This window comes from Puntigrus tetrazona, chromosome 8 (assembly GCF_018831695.1).
Source record: "Puntigrus tetrazona isolate hp1 chromosome 8, ASM1883169v1, whole genome shotgun sequence".
Taxonomy (NCBI): domain Eukaryota; kingdom Metazoa; phylum Chordata; class Actinopteri; order Cypriniformes; family Cyprinidae; genus Puntigrus; species Puntigrus tetrazona.
The window spans coordinates 17663702-17683181 of record NC_056706.1 but is presented as its reverse complement, the minus strand read 5'-3'; the positions used below and the strand labels follow the sequence as shown (position 1 = coordinate 17683181).

At 39.0% G+C, this 19480-nt stretch overlaps 1 protein-coding gene across 1 annotated transcript; it reads right to left on the bottom strand.

The window, feature by feature from the left end:
* Window positions 1–5795: 5795 nt before the first annotated feature.
* Window positions 5796–19471, bottom strand: LOC122350729 (trichohyalin-like). The gene is made up of 6 exons (XM_043247415.1): window positions 18099–19471; window positions 12730–12823; window positions 9944–11258; window positions 9451–9529; window positions 7746–8158; window positions 5796–7710 (listed from the first exon to the last, which is right to left on the bottom strand). The coding sequence occupies exons 3-6, from the start codon at window positions 11248–11250 to the stop codon at window positions 5796–5798; spliced, it is 3714 nt and encodes a 1237-aa protein (XP_043103350.1). The 5' UTR covers window positions 11251–11258; window positions 12730–12823; window positions 18099–19471.
* Between the last annotated feature and the right edge of the window lie 9 nt (window positions 19472–19480).

Sequence of the window (19480 nt, the reverse complement as noted above, 5' to 3'; positions counted from 1 at the left end):
TGCACTGCAGTGTTCCCTGCTACTGTTCCAGCTTTGAGAGTGAAAGAGAAGGAGAGAGAGACAGATGGAGAGAGGTGCATTGGTTATGCAATACTGTCAGCAGCTCATTTTGCTGAGAGCAGAAGAATGCTTGATGAAAGAAAGCAAGAAAAAGAAGAAATTGTTAACAGAAACAAATAAATGGGGTTGATACACATATCCGTTTAGAGACAGTCACTCTGGCTTGTAAGGATTTTAAAGCACCTGAGTAAGTTTGCATTGCAAATGTACACAATCTGTCATGCAAACATCACCGATGACCAACCAAACCTTGCTGTCCTTTTCGACCCGACATTTATTTCCATATTCCAATGTCAATTCTGATTTTGAGTTATAGCAATCATCACGGATAATGAAAGAGAAATTAGCATTAAAATCTTAATATGTTTATGGATTTGTTGATATATTGTATGAATTAAACGATGAGTTTGAACAGGGGGAAAGGACAAGACTGAGCCAGTGAAATGCTGAGGTGCAATGTAGTGTCCACTAGTGGACTGAGAGTGAATTACACTGTATCCTTTAAAGGAAGAAAAACCTCATAATAACCTCACCGGAGTCCAAATCTACATCAAAATAACATTAACATTAATAATATAACACATACATAGAACTAATATAGCCATCTAAATCGCTCTGCTGCATTATTCATAGCTATATTAAGTCAGTTTTTTTTTTTTTTTTTTTTTTACAGACTTCAAAAGAGACTTAGATTCAAAGTCCAAGATTCAAGATTCAAGATACAAAATACCTCTCCACCTACAATCTCTGCCAGGACAGACACTCAAACCCATGACCTTTGGGTTACAAGTCCAACTCTGTAACCATTAGGCCACATTTTCTGTATAAATAAAATAATACAAGCTCCAGTTTCAGCTGGCACAGGAGACACAAATCACTAAAATCAGATTAAGGAACAGCATGACAAGAGGGACTTATAAAATGGCAAAAGCCAAATCAATGGCAAATTAGTTTTTTGTTCCTTTTATAGAAACAGAGCAATAGCGGAATCTGCTTTCCTTCATGATCTTATTACAATATAATCAACGTGGAGGCAAAGATTTAAAATACAGCCACGATTTAAACTGACATTAGGAGGATCTGGCTAACGTCCACGTATCGATTAAATGCATGCATTAGCCACAGCGCTGAGTGGTACAATGACGACCATATTTTTATAAACATATCATCACTAGAATACTATCCCATCAGCCTGGCTTTCAAATGAGTCACAGTCACTGCTCACGATTCAGTCATCTGCTTGATGGGAAAACCACCTCAAAAACTAGAATCTGCTGCTTACTGCGTTTTCTATAAATACTGTTTTGATCATACAGCATATTTATTTAGACATCACTCATAGTTAATGCTGCTCAGAAAAATTATAGTTTATTAAAGAGAGAGATTTGAATATTCCACCCTAATTTTGGAAACGTCATATTAGATCTAAAAGCCTAATAACAAAGTAATCCCATTAGTTTACGACAACCGTAATACAGACCAAAATCTTGTAATTTATTATTATGTAAAATGACAATACTGTATGCGTTTACGTAGATCTATTTCATTTAAAAGGACATGACCCAGTTTTTGTTTCCAGCAGTCTACGTTGCCTGTTCCAGTATCCCAATTAGATTTTGGGTTAGTCTTTAGCCTTTTACCAACAAACAGCGCATTAAGGTTTATAACTGGGCACATTACATCCTATTACTCTGACTACAACAAGATAACAAAGAGCAATTATAAAGTCCGAACAGAACAAGTTGTCTAAATAATGTGATGTTCCTCTTTAAACCACACGAGGCCCATTCAGGAAGGGGTACACTGACTAAAGCCACTTCCTTTGTGTTAAAACTTTACACATCGAAACGAATAGTTACAGCATGGCACAGTTAACTGCACACACTATTACATACGTGGATCTAGTGCTGCACAACAACTTTAGTTTTGAATGTAATTAATCACAATTAATCATTTAACATCAACATATAAACACTTTTCTTAAATGTATGTGTGAGTATTTAAATATACAGACAAAATGAATTAACGTTACAGAGACAATGTATATTATGTTTCTCATCTTCAGCTGGTATGTTCCTGTGACAACGAACGCAGCATGGTGTGCGTCGGCAGATGTCATAGACATACATTTTAGAGTTTATGTTTTAGCATATTTTTAAAACATTTGAAAGTATAAAATGTATGTTTATTTTCGACAGTTATAACTTTTATCAAATAGATATTAGACATTAGAACCTAAACGTTCTCCATTCGGTGTCACAGGAACATCCCAGCTGAAGATAATGAGGACATTGCATCGCTCCCTTTACAAGAGCATTCCAGTCAACTAAAAGAAAAGTATCTGTATTTAATGTTTCTAATACTGCATGAGTACTATTCATATTATCAGAATACAATCATTAAAAAACACTATTTCTAACAACATAAAGATAATAAACTGGTTTGTTTTTTCAAATGTACTATCTGAGCCAAAACCCATATCAGATTTATACAATGATGCCTGGGGAGAAAAACAAAAACAAAAAACAAAATGCACTTTTTATGGCGAGTGAACCATCTGTCTACCTCCATAGTTAATTAAATAAAATAACCCCTTTTATAGGTTTCAGGAAATTAAAAGAACAGAGTAAAAACAATATCTGTTTATTAGCCAGACAACAGGAACGATCAGAGCCTAACCTTGGTCACGTGAAGATAATATTATTGAACAGAATGATATGCACAAATTACAGAGGAAGAAGCAACTTCGCAAATCAATGTACCATAAAATGCATCTACAATTAAAAGCAAACAAAAATAAAAAACACGTTTGATTTTGTCCAAGTCAAACATCAGTCAATCTATGACAAAAGATGTCGCAGACCTCCACCTGGCATTTGTTTGTGGTTGTGTAGTGGTATGTGTAGTTGCATTATCATCTTGACAGTAAAATAAAAGTAAACTTACATAAAGCCACCAACAGCAGGAAGGGCAGAAACCATAAGCCATTGTTCTATGAAGAAAATCCTTCTATTAAGCCCAAAGAATGCCTTACAGTTTTTACTTTGGTTTATTTGAATGTTCATTACTTCTCTACCTTTCTCAGTGTCTGTGTGAATCTTCTGTGCCCGTGAGCACATAGTGATGTAAAAATGACACTTCCTATGATGACCAATACCGAGAAACGATGAGAGTGGGAGAGAAAGAGAGATAGAGAGCGTATGCTTCCTCTTGAAGCTCACATGCAGACGCCCACAAGACACCAATAAACTCAAACGTTAAAATAAGAAACAAACTGTCTGTTCTGAAAAGTTTCAAATTAAATTAAAGGTTAAGAGGATATTCTCGGCTGTCAGATTAGCCACATTTTATAGCCTTGGCTAACTGAATCGCAAAAATCAACGCTGTAATAACTTCATTCATACAGCAGATGGCACTATGTATGCATTCGAGGACCTAAGGAAAAAAAAAAAAGACTAAAACTGCCTTGTGGAAGTCTTCAGGTGGAAAAACTTTCCTCTTTCCTGAAAACACTTCATCATCCAAGAATTTGTATGAACTTTCAATGAATCTGTCCTTAAATAACAAGGCAGTGACTGAACGCAAGCTCTTAAACAGAATGTTTAAACTGAAGCTGATGTTGTTCGTATCAAACAGTTGACGAACACATCATGATTACATCTGTTTTTAGTTTCATTTACATAATCTTACTCAATGCTAGCTGTGTAGCCATGTTAGAAAATGCTTTACACAGTAACTTTAAGACACTCCTTTCTGTCATCAGACTGCATTCCTGCACCACCCACTCATACACACAAATAAAACACAAGCTAGTTAGCCTCCATACCTGAGAAACACGCATATAAATATAAACATTTAGCTTTAATGGTCCTTAGCCTAAATAACTAGTTCAGTATGTGCTTTAACAAGTCTATTAAGTCCATCAGATATGGGCAAACATCATTAGCTAAGCACTACATGCCAGAAAGGGTCACATAACAACTGTTATTCTCATTGTCGGGAACTCCTCCAACATCTGGTCTCTAAACGCTGATGACATCATCAAGTCAACAAGCAATCTCTCCATCCTTCATTTTTGCACACTTTCCATTAGAACAAGATGAAGAACTCGACTCTTATGCAACATGTTTGCTGGTACATGTGCACATTAGGGCTTTTTTTGACAATATCCGAAATATAACTCAATACTCTGTGCTACCCTTCAAGTTGTAGCGACTTTGGAGTGAGCAGAGCATGTACAAAAAATAAACAAATAAAAATCCACAAACAAAAGTTAAACTCGGCAATGAAAAACATTAAAATTTGCAACCGGCCAAAACATTTCGCACCGTGAATCCTAAGTAAATATTTAAGAATCTATAAAAAGGTTGCGAACACGTGTATGAGAAAATGTATTACATACAGAGAGATAAAAAGTTTAATTTTGATCATGCTTCTACTTACTGAGGTCTCTCCACTTCTGTCTTTGTGTGCACTGCGACTTCTGCGAGTTCTCACGTGGGTAAGCGGACCATCAGCAGAGCTTTCCGTGGGTGCAGATCTTCGACACATACTCCTTGAACGTTTCTACACAAACATAGAAGGAGCTACAGTAAGTTTTCCTTAAAGAATTCAAATAAAACTCAATGCAACACAACTAGTGCTGACAACATTTGACCACTCCAAAGAACACTTTTAAACACCGTTACTTGGGTGCCCGGAATACGGTGGGAATGTGTGTGCGCAGATGACAGTGTGTGCTTTTCCTCACCTGTTGTACTTTGTCCTTGTTTGAGGCACGGTTCTCTCTCTGTCCCTGGGATGCCAGCTCCCAGTTTGGACTCCATGTAGGATCGGTGACAGAGAAGGCTGTAGCCTGACTAATAGGTACTAAAGTCTCTTTCTTAGATAATGGCTTTGTGGGAGGAGGAACCAAAGCTCCATTTGACCCCACATTTAAAGGGTCTGAGGTCCAGCATTTCTCTGGGGTCAGTACGGGGACTACAGAGGGACGTGGTTGTGCCATCGGAACAAGAGCTTGAATAGGTCCAAAACCTGCCTGTGCAGTTGGCACGGGAGTTTGAATTGGTCCAAGACTTGATTGTGCAGTTGACATAGGAGTTTGAGTTGGAACTATGGGTGGTGAAATAGTGGTATGCAGTACCGGAGTGAAGACTGGACTTGTGGAATAGGTCGAACTTGGTGGAAAAATGTTACTTGAACCTCTGTCCTCATGACGCAAGAATTGCTGCTCAAGGCCACCAGGTCTGGTGCTAACTGGTCTTCTGGATCCTTCCATGGCTGATACCCAAAGAGGCTCATCTACAGCCAATTCTGCTTTAGTATGTCCCCAAGCATTATTTGGCTGCTGAGCAACAAACGTCCAATCTAAGGTCTCAACCAATGAGTGTGTTTGTGGCCTAGATCTTTCTGTAGCAAACGGCAGTGAGTGAGGTTGGGTTTGATGCAGAATTTGAGGTTGCAGAGGTGGTGGGAGTTGAGTTCTCATTCGTTCTGCTGGAGAGGGCTGGAAGAAAGCCTGGGTCTGAGGTTGAAACTGGGACTGAGGAGGAGACTGAACTTGACATGCTGATTGGGGTTGAAGAACATTTGGTTGTGTGGCCTGTGGACGAGCTTGAATTAATGAACCAATACTTCCTGACTCTAAACCTCCAAATCCAGTTGAAGAGAAGGTATCAGGTTGGGTTTGACTCCTGAATGAGTCAATATCTAAAATGCCAGGTTTGTAAAGCTCATTAGGATGAAGGAGGCTGCTTCCATCGGGCGGTGGGGCTATTCTCATGGCTGTCTCGACCAGTCCTAAAACCAAGAGACACCGCATCCAGATCTAGAACTTTTGGCCGAAGTGGAGATGTAGGCATAGACTTCTCTTGCTCTGTCTCCATCCAATGTCTTTCTGATGCTCTCTGCCGTTCAGACTGCTTCTGTCTGTCTTCTCGCTCTTTTTTTGATCTCTGTTTCACTTGCTCTTGCTGAAGTTGCTTTTCCCGCTGTCTCTGCAACTCAAAATCTAAAAGCTGTTGTCTCTCAAGCTCCTTGATCCTCTCAAGTTCTTCCAGCTCTTTCTTGGTCTCTCTCTCCTCTGCTTTCTGTCGCTTCCATTTCTCAATCTCCAGCTCTCTCTGATTCTGTCTTTCAAGCTCTTTTTGCCTTTCAATCTCCCTCAGTCTTTCAATTTCCTGTTGTCTCTCCAACTCTTGTTGCCTCTCAAGTTCCCTTTGCCTGTCCAGTTCTCTCTGCCTTTCCAACTGTCTCTGTCTTTCCCTCTCTTGCTCTTTCTGTTTCTCCAATTCTCGTTGCCTCTCCAATTCTCGCTGTCTATCTAACTCCTTCAGCCTCTCCATCTCTTTTTGTTTTTCTAGTTCTCTCTGCTTTACTCTTTCAATTTCCCATTGTCTCTCCAACTCCAGCTGTATCTTTCTTTCTCTCTCTACTTCCTTCTGTTTTTCAAATTCTCTAAGCCTAAGCCTCTCTTGGTCAAGCATTCTTTCTTTCTCTCTTTCAAACTCTTTCTGTCTTTGCCTTTCAAACTCTCTCTGCTGCTCTAGTTCTCTTTCTGCAGCCTTCATTCGCTCATATTCAATTTGTTTCTGTCGCTCTTTTTCTCGTTTCTGGCGTTCAATTTCCCTTTGTCTATCCAACTCCCTCTGTTTCTCCCTCTCTTGCTCTCTCTGTCTTTCCAGCTCCCTTTGTCTCTCCAACTCTCTCTGTTTCTCCCTCTCTTGCTCCCTCAGTCTTTCCAGCTCCCGTTGTCTCTCCAACTCTCTCTGTTTTTCCCTCTCTTGCTCCCTCTGTCTTTCCAATTCTTTTTGTCTCGCTTTCTCTTTCTCTATTTCAATTTCTCTCCTTTTTTCCATTTCTATTTTTTGTTTCTCAATCTCCAAATCTCTCTGTTTCTTTATTTCTCGTTGTTTTTCCAATTCCTTCACTTTTTCAAACTCTACTAGTCTTTGTCTCTCCATTTCCATCTCCTCTCTGGCTGCTTTTTGCCATTCCCTTTCTTGTAATCTGTGATCTGTTCTTGGTCCAGCATCATTTTTATGCAGTTCCTCCTGCAAATCTCTCTGCATTGCAGCTTCCAATGAAGGATTTCTTCTAAATGGAGCAACTGGATTCTGAGGACCCCACTGCCCTGACCTAACAGTGAAGTCATCAAATGGGACATCCTTCATCCCTCGTTTAACACTCCCAAAGATTGCTTCCTCATCCACTCTCTCACATTGATGCACAGGCTCTTGAATCTGACCAGTCAGAGCAAAGTAAGTTGCTCTAGGTTTATTCATTTGCTCTTCAGCATCTAACATCTTAGGACGTTTGGGTGCGGCAACTTCCTCTCGTTCCCTCTCTCTGAGTCTTTGTGCTTCTAACTGTCTCTTCCTTTCTGCTTCGATATCTTCCTCATCTTCATCTAATGCTGCTACTGCAGCCATGTGCAGTTCTCTCTGCCTCTTTATCTCTTCTTCCATTTTTCTCAGCATCTCTTTCTGTTGCTCCATCTGAGATTCAATCTCTCTGTCTGCCTCTGTGGCAGTCCATTTCTGTAACGCCCCTACTCTGAGGTAACGTGGAGTTGCTGCTTCATCCTTTAGTAGGTTACTTATCTCATAGGTAGGTCTGTCCCCTTTACCGTGAGAAGCTGATCGCCGAGAACGCGTGTGAGCTCTGTCCTCAAGGGAAGCGGCGGCAAATCCTCACTAACAGCACGATTCTCTCCAAATAAAGCCACAGTATCAAAGACGTGTTCCACACGGACAGGACTGGAAGGAGAAAGTTGTTCTCTATAGGTAGCTTTGACCAAACTACCAGGATCATCATCTACAAAAGATTTGAAGGAGTTATCTTGAATACGCAAAGAGTGGTGTCGCCTGGGCATGGGTTTAATTGTGCTTTCCCGCTGTGCTCTTGTGTCTTGTGAAATGTTTTCCTCCATCACTTGAACATTATGCCTTTCCACCACATGCTCGAACATGGATGCTCGTACTGTTTGCACTCCATCACTATCAAAACCGGAGTTGGTAGGCAAGTCTTGAACACCCTGTAATGATGCTTTCTTGTCCTCCTGTTTGTTAGACTGCCCTTCAATTGTGGAGTAATCAAACTACAAAATAATATAAAAACAATACATTATTACATAATTTTTTTGCTATTAATTAATTTCTTTGTCTTAGTTCCTTTTTAATGAGTTAGCAAGAACACAGAACTTGAACTGACTTTCAAACAGACAAGGTAAGCTCTGTCTACAACCGTGATCCTTAAAGAAGTAGTCTTTGACAACCCCCATGTGTAATTATAGCTTTCACTGACAGGTATGGCATTTAGAGGTAACATTTTCTTTGCTCAGATATGAGCTATCATTACAGTGGGCGTATGTGTACACTATGTATTACTAAACATATTTAAAGGCAAACTCTGAGAGGGAATAGAATATTTCTACTCCAAAGGGCAGAAGAATGCAATACAGACTCATTTGAATAAACAAAAGATTATCAAATCTTGAAATTCCTTATCTAAGTTATTATTTTACAGAGGAGGGTATAAAAAAGAGGCAGCACAAGATAGTGACAGATGAAAAAACTGATATGTGAATACCTTTACTACAAACGAGTATGGAGACTGAAGCAAACATTAAGGGCACATGAAAAGGGAGAGAAGCTTGACGCGTGTGACTGAGAACAGTGAAATGGGATCTGTATGCTCTTTGTTAAAGCTCATAAAGCAGGGTGGGGCATGAGGGGCCATAATCAAAGCGTCCTCTTCTCTCACAAACTGACCTTTCCCACTCCCCCTCCCTTCAAAGCGTGCATGCTTCATAATCACTATATGACTAATGCTACAACTCAGGTTACATGTCTTTAGAGTGCCGCACCTTCTGTGACATCAGAAGCGCCTTTTCAACCTCATTTGTTATTCCTCAATTGCTCTTTCTCCTCTCTCTTTCTTTCTATTTATTTTGAGGCTGTGACCACAGTAGGACAGTTACTGTCAAAATTCATTTTATAATGTCATATTCATTTAACAACATTGTTTTACTTTATAAAACATGTGACTTTTATAGAAAAACTGTGGGTAAGAACACAGAAATGCAAATACTTTTTGATAATAGCTACATGTTTCTGTATACAGTATTATAACATATTTCTATAAAAAAAAAATATAATTTTTTGCAATAGGGCCTGTTTATAGGAATGAAAAGCAACCAATTACAGTTAGTTCACTTAATCTGTGAAAAAAATTATTACAATTATAGTATACTCTGGTGTCATTTGTTTAAAAAAAAAATAAATAAATAAATAAAATGTTATATTTTATGGAAAAACTAAATGCTTACATTACCACAACTTACTTTATTTGTGGCAGTATGGTTATTAGCAGTGGTTCATATTGCCATACCTTTTTGCTGAGATCTTCTTCAACCTGCTGGGGACCTTTGAGCTCATAGGAACTATGACTTTCAAGCTCTGCTTCAAATCTGTAAACAAATCAGTTAAGTTAGTAACAAATGATACATATAAACCTATAGCTTAAAACTTCTGTAGCATCCAGCTGCAAACATGAGGTATACATTTGTGTGTTCTTTTGAGAGAAAAAAATATATACGAGAAGTAATTACACATGTCTCTGCACAATATAGATAAAAAAGTAAAAACAGAGATGTTCCACACCACATCTATTTTATTCCCACAAAAACTGTCAAATGTCATAATTACAACTTCCCGAAACTCATTTGTAAGAACCCAAAGGGAATTGTGCATATTGAAGCATTTCAGTACCTAAATAATATTTACATACAACACTAGGTTGATAACTGATTATACAACAATTATGCAATTATACAACAATTAGCAGACCTAGATAATGAATGTTGAAAACCACTGGACCTTACCTTTTAGTACGGTCAGATACTAGGGTGCGTGGCTTATATTGTGGCTTCTGGGGTGGTGACAGCGTAGTAGGCACTTCTTCAGTCAGTTCTTTGATTCGCTGTTTCACCCCCACCGCTCCATCAGTATCAGAGACAGACAGCCCCGGTGAGCGAGGCTCAGTCCCTGGAGTATCCACACGTGCCACTGAGAAGGAGGAGGAAGAAGAGTCTAAGAGCAGACTGATGCGTCTCTTTATACTGCTACCTCCTGTATCCTCAGGTTTAGATTCTTTCTTGGAGTCCTCATCTTTCAATTCAATTTTTTGAGTCTTTTTCTCAAGCACGGGGGACTTATTTGACCCTTCTGCCTTTTCAGCACCCTGTTCTTTCTCTTGAGACTTAGCTCCAACACCCTCTAGCATTTGAGGAGTGTTTTCTTTGCCATCCTCCTTGGTAGCTCGCCGGTTTAAGGACAGCCCGATTGACTCAAACTTTGAGGTAAGGTCAGATGAAAGGGGTCGTCCTTTTGTCCAACGAGGTGCAGGTGTAGGGGACACAGTCTGAAACTCAGACATAGTGGGGCTTTGGAGGAACACAGCTGAAACGGGTCTGGGTCTTGAACCTTTAGATTGGAGGCGAAGAACAGTAGGAGAACACTCATCCTTGGCACCAGAATCCTCTTTACTGTCCTCATTATTCAATCCAACCTCTGAGAGAAAGCCCAATGATTTAGCACGAGTGATTGAAGGGCCAGCCTGTTTCTTCCGAGAAGCGAAAGGCCATTCAGCACCAGGAGTGGATGACTGAAAATCAGTTTTGGGACGAGATGGTGTGGCTCCAAAGCTTGTTCTTCTCAGCATATCCCCGGTTTGGGTTGATCTAAATTTGCTGGTATCAGAAGAGGCGATTGTGGGTGCTGGTTTAAAGGGTTGTGCCACAGGTTTGTTTGTTTGCCCGCTGGGCTTCGGGGTCGTTTTAAAGGCAGGTGGTACACTGGGTTTACTGGTTGTCTGTGGTTTAGGTGTGCTGGGAAGGTCTGGTTTGGAGGAAACCCCTCGACTGGGTTCATGTTTCGGTTTTGGCTGTGGTTTAGGAGCAAGAATTGGCCGTATAGTAGGATTTTTCTCCACAGTGAAAGGTTTTGGGGTGAGCCTAGGCTTGGGGGCCGGAGCAGGTTTGTTAGGCTCAGAGGGAATAATAAGTGGCCCCTGGGTTCCACCTGAACTCTCCATCAAGCTCTTGTTGCTAGAGTCTATGAGAGGGCTAAGGTGCAAACGACTCCCGACCACACATGGTCGCCCAGCATCAACCTCAACCTGGGCAGCCATCGCACCACCTGAAACAAAAAACAAAACAATCCAGTTAAGGCGTGTTCCCACAAGAAAACGATAAAGACATAGTTCTAATCATTGTTCTCAGTATTTAAGAATAGTAGAGTCCACACCACAACTATAACGAAAAAGGCACAGAAAAATAAAATCGTTGGAACAATTTTTTTCCAGCTGATAAACAATACAAACTTTGACAGCCAATCAGAATCCATCCTGCTATCACAGGCTCAAGAATTTAAAGCGGCAGGCGCATATGCACTCACTGGTAAGGATGCATGGTTATCGTTACAGTTATCTGTATTGTTATAATGCTTGGTGTGAACAGGCCTTTAGCTATCAAATGTATTTTTTTTTTCTTGATTGCGAATAAATTGCAGTTTGTAGAAGGCTGTCGGACACTGTCAGGTTAGGACATTCAGTTTGCTGGATGATTAATTTGTGATACTGAACACGATGTTGCGTGGCTTGTCAGCGATCTATGGCTCTGTGTATTAACTGCCACTCTGTTTGAAAACAGCTGAGGAGATTTATCGCTAATCAAAGAACCGGCTTTACTGACTAGATATATTGCCCAGCGCTATCTCAGGTATTCAACTGTACATGGCACTTTCTCCATTCTGTTTAGTCATCGCCAAATCTCTTCACTGCTCATTTGCATAGCTTTAAGCTCGGTTCAACACTATTTTACTGCCAACTGTCACTCATGTCGCCAAAATCACAGGATCTCATTAGAAATTATATGGAGTAGCTTTATTTCAGCTCAACGCTGTTGGTGCAAACCCTCCTATAAGTTGGCGGGAAAAGTCTGTAGTCAGTTGAAACCACTGACCAGTCTAAAATCTAACATGCTGAGCAGAATCTCTGCACTATCATTTTACACCGCAAACAAATACAGTGTTCTCAGAAATGTTGTTGTGGTGGGGTGTGTCTATGAAGCTGAAGAAAAATGCTCTCTAACCCTCTTCCTCTCCTCTGCTGTGGACTTTGCCTTGGCAGATACAGAGCTCACAAGAGCACATCGAACGCTTTACTGACACATCATTAATCACGCCGTGAGAGTGCGTGTGTGTACGGGTGTATTAAATCAGCATGATTGGACATTGCCCAGAAGGGAGGGATCAATTTGCTGAATTAAGAGTCCAGACTGAGACCGGGTCTGTGCGTAAAAATCCTGCTACTACAGGCAAACACACATCAAACAAAAGGAATTCACGGGAGGATCCAGAGAGCCATATTTGCTAATGCAATACACATGTCGCTCTTGGAAGCAGCGCGCTAATACAAGCACGTGTTCACACTTAGATGGGCATGCAGACTTTTACAACACACACGCTCTCGCATTTTATACAGAAAGCGAGTGTGTTTCGTAACACATTCACATGCCTGTGTAACTGCACATGCGTTTGCCATGCTTCCTGTGCTGTTATCAAACTGTGCTTTGTTTGCAGTTTTCCCAACACCACAATAATAACTCACCTGCTTGGCTGTCAACCGTCTGCAGTGGAGCCCTGGTTTCTGTGGTAACCGCAGAGTGATGTCATATCATATGGAGAGGAGGCGGAGCCAGACTCTGTTGCAGGGAACACAGCATGGTCAGACACCGTTACTTGTGCACAATTAAGGTATCAGTGTCCTTTGTAATTTTGAAGTCTTCACACATGCGCACACACTGTCAATAGTACAGCTTGTTGAAACCGTTTTAATATCTTGACTGAAATGTCAAATGAGAAAAGAGTTTGAGACACAGCACGTATCCGAAATCTACAAAATTTTTGCAACATGCAAACTAGACTCAATCAGTCGCTTTCACAAACAAATGAATACACAGAAAGCAGGCGCACAGATCGAAGCCAGATATTTACCAGCACAATTGACCTACATTTACAGATTACCAAGCAAACCAAAACATCTGATATGTCTCCCGTAGTGAAATCTTAGCTGTGTGGTTGCGCAAGGGGACAGGAGGAGTGACATGGAAGGAGGACGGCCAACGGAGGAACAGAAAGAGGGAGAACGACGGCGAAGGAAGGAAAGAAGGAGGATCCTGGTCTGAGTGCATGGACTGACAAGTCGCTTGTTGACAGAAAACGTCTGTGCAGATGGAATGTTTAATATCTACAGCTTCAAAACCGCAGTGTTTAGGAAGTCGTTTCTGGCATCCCGTGGAGATGCATTCACACACAAACATGATCTAGCCATTAACCTAGAAACTTTGAAACAGATCTTTACACTCCGTATTAAAGTTTGCAGCACTTCATGCACACTGCAAATGTTAAAAATGGAAAGGCTCCTTGGTAACAGCAATACGCCTCAAATGCTAATGTACTAAAAGTTTTATAATGTTTATATAATGTATATAAAATGGAATTATACTTTTCATTTACATACAGTTACTGTGTATACACACGGTATATACAAGGGAACAGAATTATTTTCACGGTGTTTTAGAGGAGATTCTTATGCGTATCAAGGCTGCATTTATTTGATCAAAAACACAGAAAGAAATTATATAGTGAAACTTTTTTATAACTATTTTAATATAAATTACAATCTAATGTATTCTTGTGATGCAAAGCTGAATTTTCAGCAATATTACTCCAGTCTCAAGACCCTTCAGAAATTTTTCTAATATGCTGATTTATTATCAGTGCTGGACACTTCTCTGCAGCTTTTTTATTATTTAAATACAAACTTCAAAAGAAGAGCATTCATTTAAAATAAAAATAATTTCTTACAATTATAAAGTACCATACAAAAGTTTGGAAACACACACATATATATATATATATATATATATATATATATATATATATATATATATATATATATACATATATATATATATATATATATATATTCACATATTACATATACATTTTTTTTATTCAGCAACTACATGTATTAAATTGATAAAAAGTGATAGCATTTATATTTTTAGTTATCTTATACAAAGACTTATTTTGCTAGAAAAATGTATACTTTGAATAAATGCTATTCCCTTTTACTTTTTATTCAAAAGAAATTTGATTTAGCAGCACAACTGCTGCCAACACAGCTAATTCTAATGATAAATCAGCATAGATTAGAATGATTTCTGGAGAAACATGGGACATTTTAGACTGGAGTAATGACTGATGGAAATTCAGCTTTGCATCACATAAATGAATAATATTTTAAAGTATATTTAAATGAAAGCCTGTTATTTTATAATTTGAATAATATTTCACAATATTACAGTTTTTAAACAAATAAATGCAGCCTTGATGAGCATAATCACTTCATTAAAAATAATAATAAAAGCTTTGACCAGTACTGTGTTTATATTTATAAAAGTTTTTTCTCCACATTACACAAATACGCTACTACAGTGATAGTACAAAAAACTGTATAATAGTTCTAAACATAGGCTTAATATTCTTTAGATAAAATAGCATTTATATTTATTTAGTAATTTGTTTGTTCATTGGTTAGTGTAAAATATGGCCAATATTCTTCATACTATTTTCCCAGAAGAAATCACCGTCATTACATTTTTATCTACTGAAATATATTAACTAGCCCACTATATTATGAACCAAATATGTGTATGTTGATGGTCAAGCACTAGATATTTTACCAGCATTAAAAGACCTGCTAAAGCGCTCAGTGTAAAGTGTTTTCACACAGCACTCGACTTGCAACCTGAGCGCAAAACTTTTTCCACCATGTTGTGATCTCAAAATCGTGGTCTGACCTTCACCGATCAATACTAAAAACACATCAAGCTCCACACAGTCAAGCTCTAGAAACGTAAAGCAAAGGCTGTAAAAATCAGTCAATCAAATCAGATTCCAGTGGAAAGATAAACAAGAAAACCATCCTTCAGGCACAGCATTAGCTGTCCATCAAAGAGCACAAATTAACAAAGAAGCTGTCTTTTAGGAGTCTTTTAAGTGTTTGAGAGGAAGCTGTCAGAGATCCTGTGAAAATCAGATCATAACATATGTGACTGGATATTAAATATGCTATTCAACTAGGAGTGGCAAAATAAAAGAGTACCTGGGTTCACACAGATAATTACACTCATTGTGAAGTTATCAAATGGCATTTACTGTTCTTCAATGCCATAAAGATTTAATGGCTTTAGTCTGCTTATACACAGAGATAAAGAAGAAACATTTATAGGAAATATGCTTGCAGATTATTTACAGGCATCCTCTCTAAAAGGCTACTCAATTACATTATTTCATTTGTTTCATTGCATTTTTATTTACAAAAAGGCAAAAGTGCTGGAAAGCAGACAAAAGAGAAAGGTATAGCGTATTATCTGTATCCCACCCAGGTCCCTTTTTAATCCTTTCGGTTTCATTTAGATCACTGAACACCATGACGTAAATCTATCATCATAAAAATGACATACTTTCTTACTGAGCTTGTCAAAAAGTTGTCCAAAACTATGGTCATCCATGCTTGTGAAGAGGCATCTCATCAGTCTTTGTCAAGGCAATACATCGCAACTGTGTTAAATGACCACTGTTAAAGACAAACTCGACTTGAGCGTAAAGACAAAACAATTTCAGGATATCGGTTTCAGTTTAATACTCTGTGTTGTACACCCTGACATTCTGGATACTATATAATTGCACGCAATTTTATAATTATAAAAGTACTTTAAAAGAATAGTTCACCCAAAAATGAAAATTTGCTGATGATTTACCAGTGCTCAGGCCATCTAAGATGACTCATCCTGGAGAAATTTGGAGAAATTTAACATTACATTACTTGCAGTGAATGAGTGCTGCCAGAATGAGAGTCTAAAAACATTACAACAAAATGTACAAGTAATCCACACCACTCCGGTCCATCAATTCACTTCATGAAGCATTATTACAAAACTGCTATTTAGTCCAGAAGCAATGGTTTAAAGTTAAAATGCCTTAATGATGAATGTTTCTTACAAATATCACAATATTTTTTAATTAGCTTTTAGGGCTTTCATACTTGACGGCACCCATTTACTGCAGAGGATCCATCGTGAGCAAATAAACAAAAAATGCTATATTTCTGCAAATCTGTTCAGATTAAAAAACAAACTACACATCTACATTTTAGACGGCCTAAAAGTGAGTACATTTTAGCAAATTCGTGCTTTGTGTTTAACAAAACGCATACATAGTCCATTAAAAACATAAACATAATAATACTTTGAAGAGCAGAAACTTCTTGTACTTTCACTCTGCTGTGTTTAAGATACTTACTCAAGAGCAGAATCTACACTTCGGTATCTTTTATCTATACTTCTATATTATTCTATAGTATTAATATCTATACTTTACATTCAAGTGGTTCTAAGACAACAACTCTCTTAACCTCACCCTTTCCAACTTTGCAAAGAAAGAGCAATAGATAATTATAAAATAAATAAATAAATAAAACAAGCCATTTTATTTAGAAGTCAAATAACTAATAAACTAAGCAAGAAAGAATGCACCAGTTTTATGTATAGTTTTGCCATCTTTCAACTAAACTGGCAAGAACCCAAGTCAGCAAGAACCAACTGACTGCCCTGAAGGCTTTTTACGCCACTGTGTTTCCTGTCTTTTTCAGTGTGTTTGAACACAACTGACACTCTGGTTCAGCCAGTTTTGCAGAAGGAAAATACTTTTCATGCTTGACCTGAGCAACAGCACCAATGAATGAGCAGGACTGGCAGGGCTTCAGCGCGCACACACACACACACACACACACACATCATCTCCTGAACACACTGCTGACATCATTCAGCGTACTTTACAGAGTGTAAATAACCAGCAGAAAAACATTTAAAGCGCACCTGCTGGGAAAAAAAAAACTACTGGGAAAGCGTAATTCACCAAGAAAAAGAATAAATAAATACGCCGTGTTTGGGAGAATTAATTAAGATTCATTACTTTGCTCAACCGCTCACCAAGGCTGTGCTTGTTTCATCACAAATATAGTACAAAACTCTGTAGTTAGATTAATACACAGCGTACTTGCTGATAAAAAAAAAAAAAACAACAACAACAACAACCAAAATACACCTATAACTGACGGCAGACATTTGAATGTTTTTAGATGGTACCATCTCTCTTGTACTGCATGCAAATGTTTCAAGACAGAAGGAAGCTGACTCAGAAACTTGTGAGACATGTAAGATGTACAGTGTCACATTATGTTACCTAGAGCTGAATCACAGACCATAACAAAAGATCTACAGCTTGACTGGCTGTAGAAAAACTTGATTAACAGCTACAAAAAAAAATCAGGCAGCTACGGTAAAGCAATGCTTAATGTAGAAAACAATAACAATGATACTTATATATAAAAATATTATTTCTAATTTTAAAAATGAAGCATCGGTCCACCACACTGTACACAGTAAAATAAAGAGCACACAAATAGGTGCAGAAATATAAAATAAACCTTATTTTCAGCTTTATAAAAACAATACACGGTTCAGCGGGACTAGTACTACTTATAAATAAATTAATATACATTCATAGTCCCTTTCTAACTGTGTAACAAGCTATTACGATGTTTGTCGATGTTTTGTGGACAAGCTATTAACGTAAAACTAATATCACAAATACTTTTCTTTTCCTGAGGAAACTGCTGCAATAGCAACACATACAGTAACTATGATGTTTTGTCGTAAATTATGCCCACTGTTGTATACTTCGTGGCGGCAAGAAAGGTAAACAGCTCGCGTGTGAGTTTCTTTGTTAGCTGCTTTGACTAGCCCGCTTCATTATTCCCATTAGTCTGGAGGTCAACAAAAAAGCGGCGTGACATAAAGCAGGTGAAGCACGACCACAAACAGAAGCGCGACATTTCACTTCACCCACCTTTCCGTCAACTTCGAGCGGCCGTCCGTCCGCCTGTCCCACCTGCGTGCGAGCTGTTCGGGATCCGAGCTCAACCGAAGCTCGCCGCCGTCTCTCGGGGCAGACCGGAGCGGGCGTCCTGTTGATCGCGGGTCGCTCGGTATTCAGGCGCTCTGTCCTGCGTGAATCGCGCCGGGACACCGTTCCTCGCGCTTGTAACCCCCGGGGAAACTTCGGTGTTTCTATGCACGCTACCGCGGGCTGGCTCACACAAACTTGCTGAGAGAGCCGGAAGGCGGTGCGGGATCGCGTTGCACGGAAGGATGGAGGATTTGTTTTGGTACGCCGGACTGGGACGGTGTTAGAGGGGGAGAGGGAGTCCCTGCGCCCCCTTGTGGAGGATGCTGAAACAGGCCGGGACAAACTGGATTAGATAGAGGATATGCTGGTCACGTGAGACCGTGAGAGTTTTTCATTTCCTTGGAGGCAAACGAAAGACGAAAGCGTTCATATGCAGGCGTGTTGTAAGTTGTTTAAGTAATTATATCAACTGCTTGTGATGAGTGTGATGTGTTTCGTAGTTCAAATCCATTATTTAATTGTTTATTGCGGTAATATTTTAACGAGATACCAAAAAAGTAGGCTATAAGGAATATAGGCTAATTAATAAAAATCTGATTATTTGCATTTTAATTTTTTTTGTGCCTAAACTGTATTAGTCGTTGTTGAAAGTAGTGCAGTGGGTTAAATATTATATTAACAATTTAATAAAGTCTCGGTGTGTCTTACAGTAGACTATGTGGCAGTGACAGCATCACTGGTATCACACTAGTAGTGTCTCCTTTCTGACAGAAAACACAGATACAAAGTAGGATGGGATGAGAGAACATACTGTGAGGATTCAAGTGACCATGGAACAAATCAAAGGGTCAAAACGCCTTCACGCTCATCTATTGTTACGAGTATGTTATTATTAAATATGTACGAGAAAACCTCAGAAACCTGTAACTCTTCATCTGTAAGGATGCGATTGTAGTTTAAATCAAGATAGGCCTACTGCAAGGACAAGTCGGTTAGTGAGCAGCACCTCGAGGATGAGAACCAAGCTTCAGCTTTGAAGAAGACCGGCGATGAGAACTGAGGAAACCGTGATCATGACCATTAATACACAGACAATAGTCTGAATTGAGGAAACAGTTTTGTAAATAAAGATTTAATTTCTCATCTTTTAGTGGTGAAACATTGCCTTGTTTATAATGTTCCTCTATTGTCTGGCGTGATGGCGGACGTCCTTTAGGAGCTTGAGGCCGCGGATGTTCCCTCACCTTTGACCAATGAGTTTCCACGACGTTTCCACATGACTTGGCAATGATTTTTCCAGCCTTATAAATTTCATCGCATTA

Excerpts from the sequence above, each read along its gene's own strand:
- LOC122350729 (XM_043247415.1), bottom strand. The coding sequence starts at position 11,250 with ATGGCTGCCCAGGTTGAGGTTGATGCTGGGCGACCATGTGTGGTCGGG. Across the intron at positions 9,530-9,943 it reads GTATCTGACCGTACTAAAAG|ATTTGAAGCAGAGCTTGAAA; the intron begins GTAAGGTCCAGT and ends ATTTGTTTACAG. Across the intron at positions 7,711-7,745 it reads CGTGCTGTTAGTGAGGATTT|TTCTCGGCGATCAGCTTCTC; the intron begins GCCGCCGCTTCC and ends AGCTCACACGCG.